The following is a 14,546-nucleotide window of genomic DNA, read 5'->3' as shown; positions in this document are numbered from 1 at the left end:
TACACCAAAAGAAAGTTGCAAAAAGCACACCATGCTGTTTAGATTTTATTGTAAAATAAATTTGAAAATCATTCAACATTTTTCTTTCACTTCGCAGTTAAGCACTTTGTGGTAACAGGAGAAAATGTGGAAAAGTTTAAGGGGCACGAATACTTTTGAAAAGGGCTGCATCGATTCATCTGTTCTCCTGTGATGCAAAGGATTACACTCACGTTGCCATGATGAAATGATGACGGTACTGATGCTCACAATGCTGCTGATGGAAGCAAGCTGGTGATTCATCACATTCCCTCTAAAATAGAAACCCTCGGTTTATATCTGCTCGGTGTCCATGGTGACAACTGTTAAAGTGTGACATCAGAAGCCTTTAGAAATCTCCTTCTTTCCGTCCCTCCGTTGTATCAGGGGCAACAGGGAATTTTATTTTCCCGACTCCATCACAGAACAACCCCGACGCTTCCTGGAGAGAAAACTGAGAGCGAGTGGTGTGGTCCAGGAAGCAGGGTAAACCCCTGAAGTCGCGTTCACAGGAAACAGGAACGGAACTGGGGCAGACTTTTACTTGCCCCGAAGCCCTGTCAGACTTTGTCAGTACGCGACTGTATGTGGGCCATCGCTGGCACAGCTTGACTGAGGAAATCGGGCTACAACAGGCAGGCAGGCAGCAACCTGAGCAGCAGCCAGAATGTAGGTTAAATGTAAGGTTACGTAATGTGGACTGAAAGCCCACTTGTGGTTTGCTCTCGTTGCAGATAGGATTAATAGGCACTGAATAGATCTCTGTGTGTGCCAGTGTTGAGAAACACAGGGTATCTGCAAGTTTTAGCAAGTCAAAGTTGGCAACTTTCAGTGGCAACTTGAATGAAACTTCTTTTTAAAATAATTATCATACAGACGCAGCCACTTGCACTGTGCCTTGAATGAAATTTAAGGCACAGATTGCGCTAGATTGTAAAATGCTGCCGTTTTACAATCTAGCGCAGCAAAACCCTTCGTAGTGTCAAGCTTAAAAGTTTTATTTTATTTTATTTTTTTTACCCAGAATGCACCTAACCTAGTCTGGGTAGTGTTGTCCGGTCAATTGCTGATAAATTTGCAATTACCCATGACAGACGCAGATAGGCTAGCTAGCCAGGGTGTATTAGCAGCTAGTTCCCAGTAGCCTTTACCATAGATATAATAAAGATTTATTTACTTACTTATTTACTTATTTATTCTTCTTTTTATTCTGTTTATAACCTCGACTGCCTCCAGTCACAGAACACAATGAAGATGTCTGTTTGTGAGAAAGGAAAAAAAAATACACATACAAGGTTAATAGCCTTGCTGCAACCTGTGATTAATGTAATTAATACCATATTCCATTTTTAAAATAAATTTATGATATTTTAAGTCCTTAATTTTAGATGCATGAATTTAAGACTTTTAAAGGATGTACGAACAACCACGAAAAAGCAGCAGTGACATCACTGACAGACATGTTAAGAAATCTGGTCAGGAGTCTGGATCAGTTGACACTTTCGTTGTTACGCTAATATAGTTGATAAGCAAAACAGTCACTGTACATATGCCACTGCTGGTCTAACTCCATTCAGTCTGAAGCAACCCATTAATTTTCCACCATGACTCGTTTCTGTTCTCTTTGCGCTGTAAGAGCGCAGGCTAAAAAAAGGATCCACCCCCACTTCACCCCCCTTCCTGACACATTAGGACACATGCAAGTCACAGTGTGACAGGCTGCTTGGGCAACAGGAAACTCCAACTGTATTGCACAGATGTATTTTTGGTCCAGGCTGTGCAATTGTCCTATAAATAGCCTCAAAGCCTAACAGAACTCTTTGATCATGTGCTACGAGTGAGTCGCACCAAGATGCACGGCGTGGATTAGCTGCGGTGTTGCTAAAAGTCCACCGCGTGTTGCTACCTGTTTGTGCTGTTTCACTGTACTGATCCTCCTTCTGTCTCTCTCCCTGGTGTTTACTCCTCATGCAGGTCGCTGACAGCGGAGCGAAGCGAGTGCAGTGCACTGTAGTGATCCCATCTAAAGTGGGTCACTCTCTCGTAACACACTTACACGGAGAGCTGAGGTCAGCAGGCTGTCTGTCCATCCTCTGGTCAGAGTATTTGGACTAACAGATACTTAGGTGCCCAGAGCAATTTCTTTTTATTTAACTTGTCGGAGTGAGGCGTATCGACGTGGAGGTCAAACCACAGGCTCATTTGGTGTTTTAGTCTTTCCCTTCATCTGTCTACCCATCTGTTTATCTGATGCACTCTGTGTCTGTCTTCTCGAGAGCTCAGCTTCATTTTTCTTTCTGCAGAGTAGCCTGTGATTATCTTTAAAAGCAGATTCACTGGAATGTTAATCCTTTAATTTTCTCCACTCACTAGTTTTTTCTTTTTTTCTCTTTTTTTTGGTGTGTGTTTGCACTGAAATTTCTCCCCCTGGCACTGTCATGTGCATAAATAAACTTCAGTCACGTTGGCATTTGTTTATAAAGCATAACACGAAAATCTGAAAATAGGATTTCTTTGAGCAAAAAGATTCTGCGGATTTACACCAACATCCATAATCCGTGTTTCCATCTGCAGCGCCTCTTCGCCGAAGGAGACTTCCTGGAGTTTTTGGAACGGCGGCGTTAGAGGAATCATGTTTCAAAAAACCAGCACCAATACCAGGGAGAGTGTGTCACCAGAAACAAGTGCTTAATCACCAGATTCATGACAGGTTTGGGGGGCTTCGGACATGTCCCCTATGGGAATAATAAACAAACTGGACTTCTTTACCAACAATTCATGTATTTTCTGAGCCCCATAAATGATAAAATTTAAGTAAAATCTGTTATTGCTTTCTTCTAACAATGGCTTTCATCTTGCCACTCAACTATCAGTAGATCTTCATTTTCCTATTTTTCGTCTATCTGGCCATGTTTAACTTATACCTAGTGCACATTGGTCACTTTGGGTGTATAAAGTGCTGCATAAATATAGATCGATCGATTGAAGATGACATGAGAGTCCTGTCTCATGTGGATTATCACGGAGACAAAGACAGAAGTTGAAGTTGTGTCAAGCTCTTTGCCTTTTTCATCAAACGATTCAACAGTGTTACTCAGATTGCTTGGGATATTAAGTTAAATATGGACGCAAAAAAAGCATATCCAGTCAGTGGGTTTTGGGTACATACAGCATATACAGTCATATTCAGTAAACTAGAATATGATATACAAAATTTCAACCTTTAAACAGGTATTAAACTTATGTTAAGCCCACATTTCTGTTTTTAAAATATTTGTTTTATTGGTCGGATTACATCAATTTTAAATGTTATCCGACCAATTTAAATTTGAAATGTAATGTTTTTTTAGCTGTAAAAAAACAGCATAACATCATAACAGAAATAAAAGCTTTCAAGCATCCATCTGTGTGCAATTAATCCATATAATGTGTTTCAATTAGGGATAAAGTTCTTGAAATAAGTTGACTTTTTAGTCAATCTAATTTATTGGGTCTGATAGGTGCTTGCAAACATGAATGATATTGTTCAAAGTTATAATGACGAATATAAAACTTTTTATGTTTCACTTATGATTTTGAAGAGCTGTCATTGAAATTTTACCAAAAAAACTAAAAAATCCCGAAACACTTTCTAGCTTTTGTGTATCACCCAAGAATATCAGTAACCATCCCGTTAAAATCCTTTTGGACAGATAAAACGCTGTTCTCAATCTAATTAAATTGCTATATTTCACTCACAATCGTTACTACAAATTTATTAACATCTTCTAAATATCAGTGAGCCTCTTTTTCACTTTAAGTTAAAGGGAGCAAGCAAACAGAAGAGGTGAGTAAAAACCCTGGGCTGTTTTCCCAGTCACCAGCTGGAGGGTTAAAGGTTCTTTATTTACTAGCTCGTCATTACTGGTGCAAACTGCTCCAGTGTGAACACAACAGACAGGAATCTGTGGGCAGCACCGAGAGTCATGAGTGTCTACCGCCTCTGCGTGTGTCACAGCCTGCGTCAGGACAGACAGATAAGACACACAGAAGGACAGGTCCCAAACAAGAGGAGGCTCTGCGCGGCGCTTCCTGCTTCGCTTAACCTGGCTTTGCGATAAATGTAATTTAGAAAAATGTAAAGGTTTCGGTATTCTTTAGCTCTAGCTAAAGTCTAACATTAAGATTAAACTGTCAAAATGTTTTTGAGGTCTAACAATATTTTATCGTTTAGTCGTGATTCACAGAAAGCGGTAATGTTGCTGTTAGCATAGCTAACGACCTGGGCAGTTGTGCGCAGGTGCGAGATTCCAGGCGGTTTCAGAACGGTGAACTATCTTGAGACAGCCTGTGTCTTTGGCTGCTCCCAGCCAGTTCTCTCATATTCACACTAGTACTACTGTGCAGCTTCACATAAACAGAACAAAATGCTCAGCTGGCCCGACGGCAGCCGAGAGCTGTAACTTCGTGACAGTCTCAGAGCTTCTTCACTAGCATGCTCGTCTTTACTTTATGGTAAGTAACTACAAAAAATATATAGGAATACAAGCGTAATGCGCTTGTATTCCTCAGTGTTACAGTTTGTAATTTGTTCAACCCATAGTTGCCTAATCGTTTTAATGATAATTATGTAGCTAAAGTGAATATGATTTATGGGCAATTAATTGGTAATTATTGGCAATTGTACAGTTTTTATGATTAAAATAAACATATGGACTTTAGAGAAACTTCCACCTCTTGTTTCAAGAAGTTTATGACTGTGGTGCTGTGGAGCCGTCTTTTTGGAAATGTGCCCAGTTTTAAATGGAGCCTGTGGCACAGCAGTGTTTGTGGCGTACAGAAAGCGGGGAACACTGTTGTCATTGTAGCTGACATGAACCCAGTATGTGCGAGTGTGTGTGAGTGTGTGTGCGTGTTCCTCGGCGAAAAGGTCAGGAGGTCAGCTGCCTAATGACTGTTATTATGCCAAACAGGAAACGACCCCTGCGCTGCTTCAGTGCAAACCCAGTGTGACATGCGCGCAACATTCCTGCAGGGAACGCGAAAGGAAAAAAAGAAGAAGAAGTAATTCTCAGTAATGTAACAGTGTAACGTCGTCAGAACATGAATTTATTGACAGTCGGTCTTCTGGTTCACGTGCACGCGCACGTGCACTGTGCGCTGCCGCCGCTGCTTTGAACCTTTAAATTATTGATGCGGTCTCAGTGGATACCTAGATGTGCAGCGAGTCTTTCTGCTCTGTCAGATATGTAATAAATGGGATGGAACTGGGACAGGAGGCTGTCCTTACACTTACTCTGTGCCGCAGTATTAATTGGAAATGCTGCCACTGTTTCTTTTGTGTTAAATCTGTGGAAACATTTGTTTCACAGGAGAGATAAAAACACTGTCATGCAGGGAGATTCACTGTTTGAGTGTTCTTCCCAAAGAAGCTGACTGAGTTGTCTCTTGTTTCACCTCTGTTTTTTTTTAACAATGAATCCAGGACATTGTCTTCTGTTAATACACACACACACACACACACACACACACACACACACACGCACACACACACACACACACACACACACACAGTCTCACTGATTCAAGTCACCAGAAAGCCCTACCTGTTATGCACTACTTAGGGCAAGATAATGGCCGTTAATTCATACTGAGCTATGTTATGCTTTCCTTTATAATAAGTGAATTATCTATTTTAGCTCCTTTGTACAAGCTGTACATTTGTTCAGAGGTGAAACAATCAAGCAGCCACAGATTAGAGTCGACCGTCTTTCAATGGAATTCAAATACAAATGTAATTTATTAATCCCAAAGGGAAATTAAGTTGAATTGGTGATGTGATAAACCAGACTTTAGAAAAGGCTTACAAGGGCAGTAACTCAGGGCACCAAGATTTTTGGAGGAAAGAGGGGCGCCCAAAAATAAGTGTGTATGCTGTATATGTTTTACAAAGTCATATGCTTATTTCACATGTGATGTTTGTTTTTTAGTGTTGGATTTTTATAAATTTAAACTTGACTCAAATATTTTAAGTTTATCATATTTTCAAGTTCAACATGAAGACATTTACTGGACATTTTAAACCAATCAATCAAATGTACAGGCCTACCTATTAATGCTTTGTGATTTGCATGAATAAAAGATTTTTATTTATTTTTTCTGGAATTATGGCACCAAAACGGGCTTCAGCCCACGAGCCCTTATTCTTCTAAATCCGGCCCTGGTGGTGTGCAAGTTTAACACTGAATACTTACCAATTCATTAAAAGCATTAAAACTAAGACCTCTCACCATTTTTACCATTTTAGTTTATTAAATTGTAGATACATATAAAGACATGTGCTTTGATTCATAAAAGGTTATAATCTTGTTTTCTAGTTGTTGTTTTTTAAAATAAAAAAAGCCTGATTAGTGCATCTCTACTCATATTAGATTGTAAGATGGCAGTACATTTGTTTTTTGTTTGCTGTTTTTCTCCAAAAGTGTGATAGCAAACAGAATGACGTGCCATTATTAAAAAAAGAAATGTTGTAAATAGAAATCAAATTTGGACCTTAGGTTTCACTCTGTTGTGATTGTGTAATCAGACAAACTAGTTTAAATTGAGGCTGCATTACATTAGGAAATCAGTTTGTCTGTTTCGTTTCAGCCCAACATCAATCAGTAACTTTCACCGTGGGAAATCGTTCATTGTTCTCTGACGGCCCTTTCTTTCAGCACTCTCTTCGGCTAAGATCTGTTTCCCTCAAAGCGCTCCTGTTTGGATCTGTTTTCCATGTTCGTATCCAAAAATAGCAGCCTCTTGATCGCCCAGCCCTGAGCATGCAACCGCTGGACGCTCCGTTTCCATGTATTCTTCACAAAAAAAAAAAAAGAAAGAAACTTAAGGAATCACTGGAATGTTAATTACTCTGCACGGAAACGAAAGAAGAGTCGTGAAGTTGCTCTGTCGCTGCTACTTCTCCTAAGTGCTCGGCTAGTTGTAATTGAGAGGAGGATTTTCCGAGTTAGCTTGTGAAACACGTTTGGTTTCTAGGTAAATCACTATCAAGATCGAATTAGCCTAAACAAACTGGTGGCTGGGAACCGGCTCCACCAGGAAGTGCTTCTCATTCCTGAAATTGTCACTTGCAAAAAAAAAAAAAAAAAAGTGCAAAGCATATTTAGTGTCATTGTTCACTGATATGAGACTGTTACAGTATCATAACTTTGACTAAAAATACAGTGATAAAGAAAAAAATATACACATTTAAACATGGTCTAACTGATTTTATTCCAGCAAAAAAGCATCAATTATTTCTTCTTATGTGACATTAATTTTACAGTTGGAATAATATTTTCTATAAAATTAATGTGTTATTGTATCTTTGATAAATAGACACAAGTAAAAATAATAAAAATAAACCACCTTAAATTTAGATGCTCGTATTAGGTAAAGTTCTTACCAGGAATACCAAATCCTCACTGGATTTCTGAAACTGAATCCTTAAAATTTTATTTTTTGTTAATACAACTTAATTTCAACATGAAAAAAAAAAACAAAAAAACAAAGTGAATATTTTTTTTGTGTCCTATAAACGCTGGGACCTATATATTTTAAAAGGGTTTATCAGATGCTACATGTGTCAAAAATTACCATTAGCATTGATCTTTAAAAGCTTTTCAGCATAGCAGATCCTATAATAAATAAAACACGTTTTGGATTAATGCACAAGAAGAAAGTATGCAATAGCAGGTTGGGGAGGGGCAGCAGTGTGTTTTGCTACAGGATACTAACTTTGGTATTTCTAGGACTTTGAAGCACTTCAATTTGAAATCCAAAAATTCCTCCTCCTCCTCCTCCTCCTCCTCCTCCTCCTCCTCCTCCTCCTCCTCCTCCTCCTCCTCCTCCTCCTCCTCCTCCTCCTCCTCCTCCTCCTCCTCCTCCATTATTAGGCTGCACATTTATTTCAACACAATGTTAAGTTATTTAAACCTGTGTTTTTGTTTCTTCTGTGTTCTTGCAGAACGTTTAGGAACCGCCACAGCCAAACAATGAGAGACATCCTTAAGAGGAAGTTTGCAGAAGTAGAGGAAAATCCCTGCTACTCCCCTCCCTCCTCCTCCTTCTCCTCCTCCTCTTCTTCTTCTTCTTCTGCTTCTCCATCTTCTCTCTCCTCTCCTGCCTCCTCCGAGTGGGAGTCGGACGGGGAGGGAAGCTCCTCCGAGAACCACGACTTCACACCTCACAGTCCTGCGTCAGCCTCTGGATCGCCCAGTAAGTCTCCCGCTCGCGTTTGTTCCCCTCCCCTCGTCTTTCAAATAATGCAAACCTCCTTCCTTATCGGCGCGTTTCCTCACCAGCGTTTTATAGGAGTGTCTCTTATCAACCTGGAGCAGAAGTTATGACTGACTGATATATTTAAAAGGCCAGCCTTTAAGCCCCGTTGCAGATAAGATGCGCAGAGAGGGGCCGGCTCCTGCAGAGCGTAGATCATTTGCTTGAGCAATAAGAAGTAGTGGGATCAATTTGAATAGCAGGATCATTTTAAACAAATCGCATCAAATGGCTTCGTTTAGATAGGAGGCCGCTCTCGCCGTCACTCATCAGCGGCGTAATTTACCCTGTTCAATCTCGAACTGGAGACATATTTAAACACGAATGATGTCGCAAAAATAATATATTAAAATGATAAATGAAAAAGGCGAAAAATAAAACTCCCAAACAAATAAAGCCCCAATTACTTCCTTCCCTCTGCGGAGAGCTGAAATAAACCTCACAAAAGCAAGAAGCAAACTCGACTATTTAGAGAGGAAGGAAATAAAAACAGAAAAAAAGCGAATATAAACAAGAAGAACAAGAAGATCTAAATCCATCATATTAAGAATAAAGCATGGCTAGTTCTGCACCAAAAACCCAAAAAAATGAGGGAAGAGTGAGGCTCAGTGTGGACACTGGCGTGGAAACAAACACCGGGGTTATGGAGATGTTTTCAGAAAGGTTACAGTAATCTCTTCCTCAGGACAAACACCGCCAATACGGCACAGTCAAGGATTAACAGATTTAGACTGGATGTGTTCAGACAAACAGAGCAGATGATACCAAGTCAACCAGCTGGGCTCGCTTTCCTTCACGTATTGCTGCCGGGTGTTCAGACTTGGATGTGCTTCATGTTGTTGCTGAGGTCAAACTCTGACCCGACGGACGCTGTCGCAGACTGCAAAGATTACTTTGCAGAGACAAATAAAAGGAAGAAGAAGTTCATCTGCTTTCTGCAGCTGATCGGTTACTTGTTTACACAAGCCTTTCTTGGCATTTCCTTTTCACTTGTGTTCAACTGTTGACCCCAAATGAAGCCAAGCACCCCCTAGTGGCCGCTTTGGAAATTACAAAGGTTTCAGCAAAAGTCAGACTTGTTCTTCATCAGTCCGTTGAAGATTTTTTGTTTTATTTCAATTGTGCTTGCATAGTGATTATCTGTAAGCTTTACACATCTATCTGTATGTATCTGAGGCTGAGCTGAACCACTAATTTTGTGGATGGGCAGCTTATTTACAATGCAATATAAAATTATTCATAATCCTTGAACTTTCTCCTAACCTTATCTGGGACTGAAGCCGAGAATCTTCTTGCCAAAACACCACAGTGCTAATAAATTTCTCGCCATGCAGTGGAAAATGATACATGGTTTTCAACGTTTTGGCCAGAAATTGCAGACGCCAAGTGTATTACTGTACTATAAATAAAAAGGTGAGGCAGCCAAATCAAAAACAAAACGGAAAGAATGAGAAAAACAATATTAAGCATGGAAAAGACAATGAAAATGTTCAGCTAGCAGAGCTGATAGTGTTAAAACTTAGATTACACACATGAAATCTGTGAGGCTTGTGGTTTTAATAAGTAATACTTGCGGTATATATTTTGTTTTTATTTGCAGATATGTCTCTGCATAGAATGCTCACTGCTTTATCTAATGTTTGTGATGTTTTTTTCTCTTTTTAAACCTGAGCAGTTTGGCCCATCCTGAAGAAGCCGAAGCTCTCAAAAAGGCCGAGCAGCGTGCGCTTCGACCAGGTGACGGTGTTCAGCTTCCCCCGCTGCCAGGGCTTCACCAGCGTACCCAGTAGAGGAGGTGCCACCCTGGGCATGGTGCGCAAACACAGCGCCCTCCGAAGGTACACCGTTGACGAGCATGCAGTGGAGCAGCGCAGCAGGCGCAGAGAGAGGCACAGGGAGAAACTAATTCAAGAGAGATTTGAGGCACTAAAACACCAAGTGAGTGCTCTTGATCTCAGCTTTGCACTGGTCTCGCTCACAACGTTTCTCCTAACTAGAGCCGCTGCTGTGTTTGATTCCAGCTGATCATAAGCGGAGCCGTCGACCAAATCGAAGCGGAGAAGCTGACGACGGATCAAGTTCTGGGTGGAGACCCTGACGTTCATGTTAGTGAGTCGGATTTGGAGGACGGAGGCTACCTTCAGCCGTTCTCTTCCAAACAGCGACAGGCTCTCCTCCTGGCGGCGGGGGCAAAGGTCATCGACAAGGAGGAGAAGAGGCAGCTTCATGCTCTGCGGCTCTCCAGGGAGGCCTGTGGCTGCGACTGTCGGGGCTTCTGCGAGCCGGAGACCTGCGCCTGCAGTCAGGCGGGCATCAAGTGCCAGGTACAACACTGACTTGCAACAAGTCGCGTTTTTGTTACGGACCTCAAAGTCTTGGGAAAATATTAACAAAATCTGAAAAAAAGATATGTATACAACAGGGATGCAAATGTCGATTAATGGTTTATTAGATTAAAATAAGTTCCAGTTGATTAACTTGTAATGTCTGCTTTGACCTTCTTTAGTGTTGTAATTTGGCCACCATTCGGAAGAGGGCGCTGCTGGTCATTCTTAAATAAACTAGTTGATACAGAAACAAAGATGGCGGGGCCAGAACAGAAAAGGGAAACGGTCCAAACAGAGTCCAGTGTGGAATGCAAAATGGCCGTTGTTGCGGCTCTGTTTTGAAATGTAAACACTCCACAAGTTCCTTAAGCTATAACCTCAGCGCTCATTCAGTGGAGCTGCATGACAGCTCAATTAATAGTCAGTCCATTAATAAGATCAATCAGCTTTAGATTAACTCGTTAGTCGCTAACTTGTATCCGTAGTGTGCTGGACAGCAGTGAGCTCTAAAGCCAGGGTGTCCACGCACCCTTAAAAAGTCTTAAATTTCTTTGTCCAAAATTACTGCCTTTAATTCATTTTTAAAAAGTGCAATTTGGCCTTAAGCATGTTATTCACAAGTCTTACATTTTTCATGGCAGAACTATTTCATGTAGTTGTTTTTCTCCTGGGACTTTTTATGTCAAGCAAAAATTTGGTTCGCACGCAACATCTTCATTGCATTCTGTGACTCAAGGCGGTCGAGGCTACCAGCAGCTAACTATCCTTTGTGCCTCTACCATTTCCACAAAGCCAAATAGATAGTTTTAGTAATAGAGCACAATCTCCCAACCATTCCCTATATTTAGTTTTAGTCTTAAATTTAATTCAAACTACATTAAAAAAGGGTCTTTAAGTCTTAAATTTGACCTCCTGAAACTAGAAGATACCGTGCAAATCATACAAGGCAAATTTGTTAACGAATGATGAATTTGATGAATTCACAGACTGTTTTCCTTTGACCAACAGGTGGACCGCTTCAACTTCCCCTGCGGCTGCACCAAGGACAGCTGCGGAAACGTTCAGGGGCGCATCGAGTTCGATGCCCGGCGTGTTCAGACTCATTACATCCATACGCTCATGAGGCTGGAGCTGCAGAGGCGACTACGACGTGAAACACTCATCTCGGGGGAGCAGGCGGTCGTGACCGAGGAGCTCAGAGACTGTTCAGGACACAATGAGTCCAACACAGAGCAGAACACGCAGGAGAGCAGGTGTCCATTCAGGTCCGGCCTAGAGGAGGACCTGCTTCCTTTTGCCATGCCTGCCGTTCCTTCTTTCCGCTGCATCCCGGACCAGCTGGTCGTTGAGGAGAACAGCTGCAGCAGCGACATGTCCGAATCCTCCCTCTCCTCCTCCGAATGCGACACAGGACAATTCTTCAGCGGGACCCACACTCTTCCGGACAGAGATGCAGATTTGACCCATGACTCTGGCAATAAGAACTTCTTCTCGTGTGCCCAAAACCGGCACAGATGCAGCTCTGCAAACGCAGAAGACGATGACGACACACCACATTTGCCCGTTGCGCTTGCAGACAACATTGACGCCAGCAGGAACTATCTCGACGAGAACGCCAATCAATCCAGAGACTTTTTCAACGAGGACTCTTTCGAGGACTTCCCTAACACGCCGTCTCCCACCGTGGGTTACTCCTTCAGTGGATACATGGACCTGAGCCTCTCCTCTGACTCCGACCTGGAGTTCTTCCACAGAGACTACCCCTCCGGACCGCTGCACAGCTCCTTCAAAGAGCACAGACACTCTGACAGCTTCCAGCACTTCCAGCTGTTTAGCTCGGTGAATTTACCACCGCAGGAGTCGAGCACCCAGCTCCTAGAGTCTCTGATTGGCTGATTCAGACACTCCGCTTTCATAGCCAATTTCATAAAACGCCCACATTAGTGCTTTTTTAACAAAACAACTATTTATAATAATTTCTAAATGCAAAGACCTATTTTTCCCTATGGAATATTATTTTTGCCTGAAAGTTATTTTCAAGAGAAATCACACTTGAATAATTAGCAAAATTTTTATTAATTCCTTAAAATAAAATTGTAAAGGGATGTATTTAATTTATACCATGACCAACAATATCATGCACAAAGTACGCATATGAACTGCAATGCATTATCACATGCAATGAAGAGCTAGGTGTTGTAGCATATTAATTAAAACAGCAACTCTCTGGATTAGGATAAACTGTGCTCTGCTGGATTTGGGAATCATTCTCACATCACTCTGATTATTTCCCAGAACATACTCTGAGTACTTGTTTACTGGGCCGATACGTATTTATTTATTTAATCAGTGATTATTTTTATGAGTGGTAACTCATAAAAAGGTGACATAATTATTAACTGGTAAAAATGGCAGAGTTTACATCAGAATAATAACTAGTATTGTAATGGCAACAGTTCGAGTCGAGAAACAGTACTTTTCCTTTACCTTTGAGTGTATGAAAGCAGTGGTGTGTCAGATGGTCCTATAGACTCCATATTTAAAGCTTTATTTGTTCTTTTTTTACAGCAGACATTTTTATTCCACAGTACAGAAAACATCTTATGGTTAGTACGCCTGGCCCGGTTAGCGGTTAGCCCTTTCAATGAGACGCTTATGAAAGTGCGAAGAGTGAATTTTAGGCCTTGTACACACGTAGCCATGTCTTTATAAAAACGTATATCTCTACCACGTCGTTTAAAAATCATATCGTACACACGGGATCGGTTTCAGAAAAGTTTTCAACAAGAACCTACTCGTACTCAGTTCCGACCCGGAGCGTTGTTTTAACCACGCCAAACCCTTAGGGGGCAGTGTAGCGCAAAGTTAAAACATATCTGAGCTTACATCTGCGATTTCCTGTTAGGAATCAAACATGGCGCCAGGAGGTTCATTTATAGTTTGAACCACTATTAAATAGCGTATTTAGTTAAAACACAAGACGATGTCGGTTGGGAATCAAGTATGTGGATATATTTGCACATTATTTTTTCGCAGACTGTAATGCGTGGGACCCATGTCAAATCTCTACTTTGGTCGGAGTTTGTATAAACATTTGTTTTTAATAGTATAAAACTGAGTTTTTGTGTAGATGAAATGCCAAAACGTATGGAAATGAATTTATTTCCCCGGAAATCTGGCTACGTGTGGACTATGCCTTTTTTTACTCGCTGGCTTAATAAAGGGTTTCCCTACTTTTTCTACTTCTTGCTCAAATAAGCTTTCCCGTTTTAAAGGAAAGTGCATCATATTACACATCTAGCATACATTTTTGTTGTTTAAATGCCGTGACACTGTGGTGTTTTTGCGCAAGGTTATTATACTGTGCGAATTTCATGCTGACCCAAGATTAATTGTTGCTTTAGTTCCTGTGAAGCATTTCTGGTCCGTCTGTTTGAGCAATACCAAAAACAAATGCAGCCGATGTACTTTTTTTCCCCGATATGTAAATATGTCGGCTGCTATAAGCTCTGTAATTCCTCCCGTTTCAGTGTTCTGCCGCAACCATTGACGCCATGTTTACAGCAGTGTCTAATAAAATCTGCTTCAGCTGTAGTGTTGACTTATGTAGCTCTGTAATTGTTCAGTGGATAGTCATGGATTTTGTATGTGATGCATAATGTTTAGAGATCTTTAAATAATATATTTGAAAAAAAAAAAGGCCAAATATAAATATTGTGCTATTGTTAACAGAGCAATGATTCATTAAAACAAATGTTTCCTTTTTTAAACTATGGAGTGCATCTGCATTTTGTTTTCTGAAATCTCAAAGCCAAGGGCTCGATAATGGTGGACCGCTATCGAAAGTTTGATGTAGAAATGAAAGATACAGCAGATTGCTTTTGATTAATGAGTGGCTTAAAACAG

General features: G+C 40.9%; 1 protein-coding gene across 1 annotated transcript; it reads left to right on the top strand.

The window, feature by feature from the left end:
• The first annotated feature begins 4,384 nt into the window (after positions 1 to 4,384).
• LOC106926973 (cysteine/serine-rich nuclear protein 1) lies at positions 4,385 to 14,410 on the top strand. Its single transcript, XM_015002208.2, has 5 exons — positions 4,385 to 4,512; positions 8,003 to 8,253; positions 9,989 to 10,251; positions 10,335 to 10,637; positions 11,649 to 14,410. Exons 2-5 carry the CDS (start codon positions 8,031 to 8,033, stop codon positions 12,534 to 12,536), a joined length of 1,677 nt encoding a protein of 558 aa, XP_014857694.2. The 5' UTR covers positions 4,385 to 4,512; positions 8,003 to 8,030; the 3' UTR covers positions 12,537 to 14,410.
• Positions 14,411 to 14,546: the final 136 nt, after the last annotated feature.

Source organism: Poecilia mexicana, unplaced genomic scaffold (assembly GCF_051168715.1).
Source record: "Poecilia mexicana isolate PSO_F unplaced genomic scaffold, ASM5116871v1 scaffold_17, whole genome shotgun sequence".
Classification (NCBI taxonomy): domain Eukaryota; kingdom Metazoa; phylum Chordata; class Actinopteri; order Cyprinodontiformes; family Poeciliidae; genus Poecilia; species Poecilia mexicana.
The sequence above is the reverse complement of the archived record's forward strand: the minus strand, read 5'-3'. Positions and strand labels throughout refer to the sequence as shown.

Coding starts and splice junctions, on each gene's coding strand:
- LOC106926973 (XM_015002208.2), top strand. CDS start 8,031: ATGAGAGACATCCTTAAGAGGAAGTTTGCAGAAGTAGAGGAAAATCCC. Junction 8,254..9,988: donor GTCAGCCTCTGGATCGCCCA/GTAAGTCTCCCG, acceptor AAACCTGAGCAG/TTTGGCCCATCCTGAAGAAG. Junction 10,252..10,334: donor TTGAGGCACTAAAACACCAA/GTGAGTGCTCTT, acceptor GTTTGATTCCAG/CTGATCATAAGCGGAGCCGT.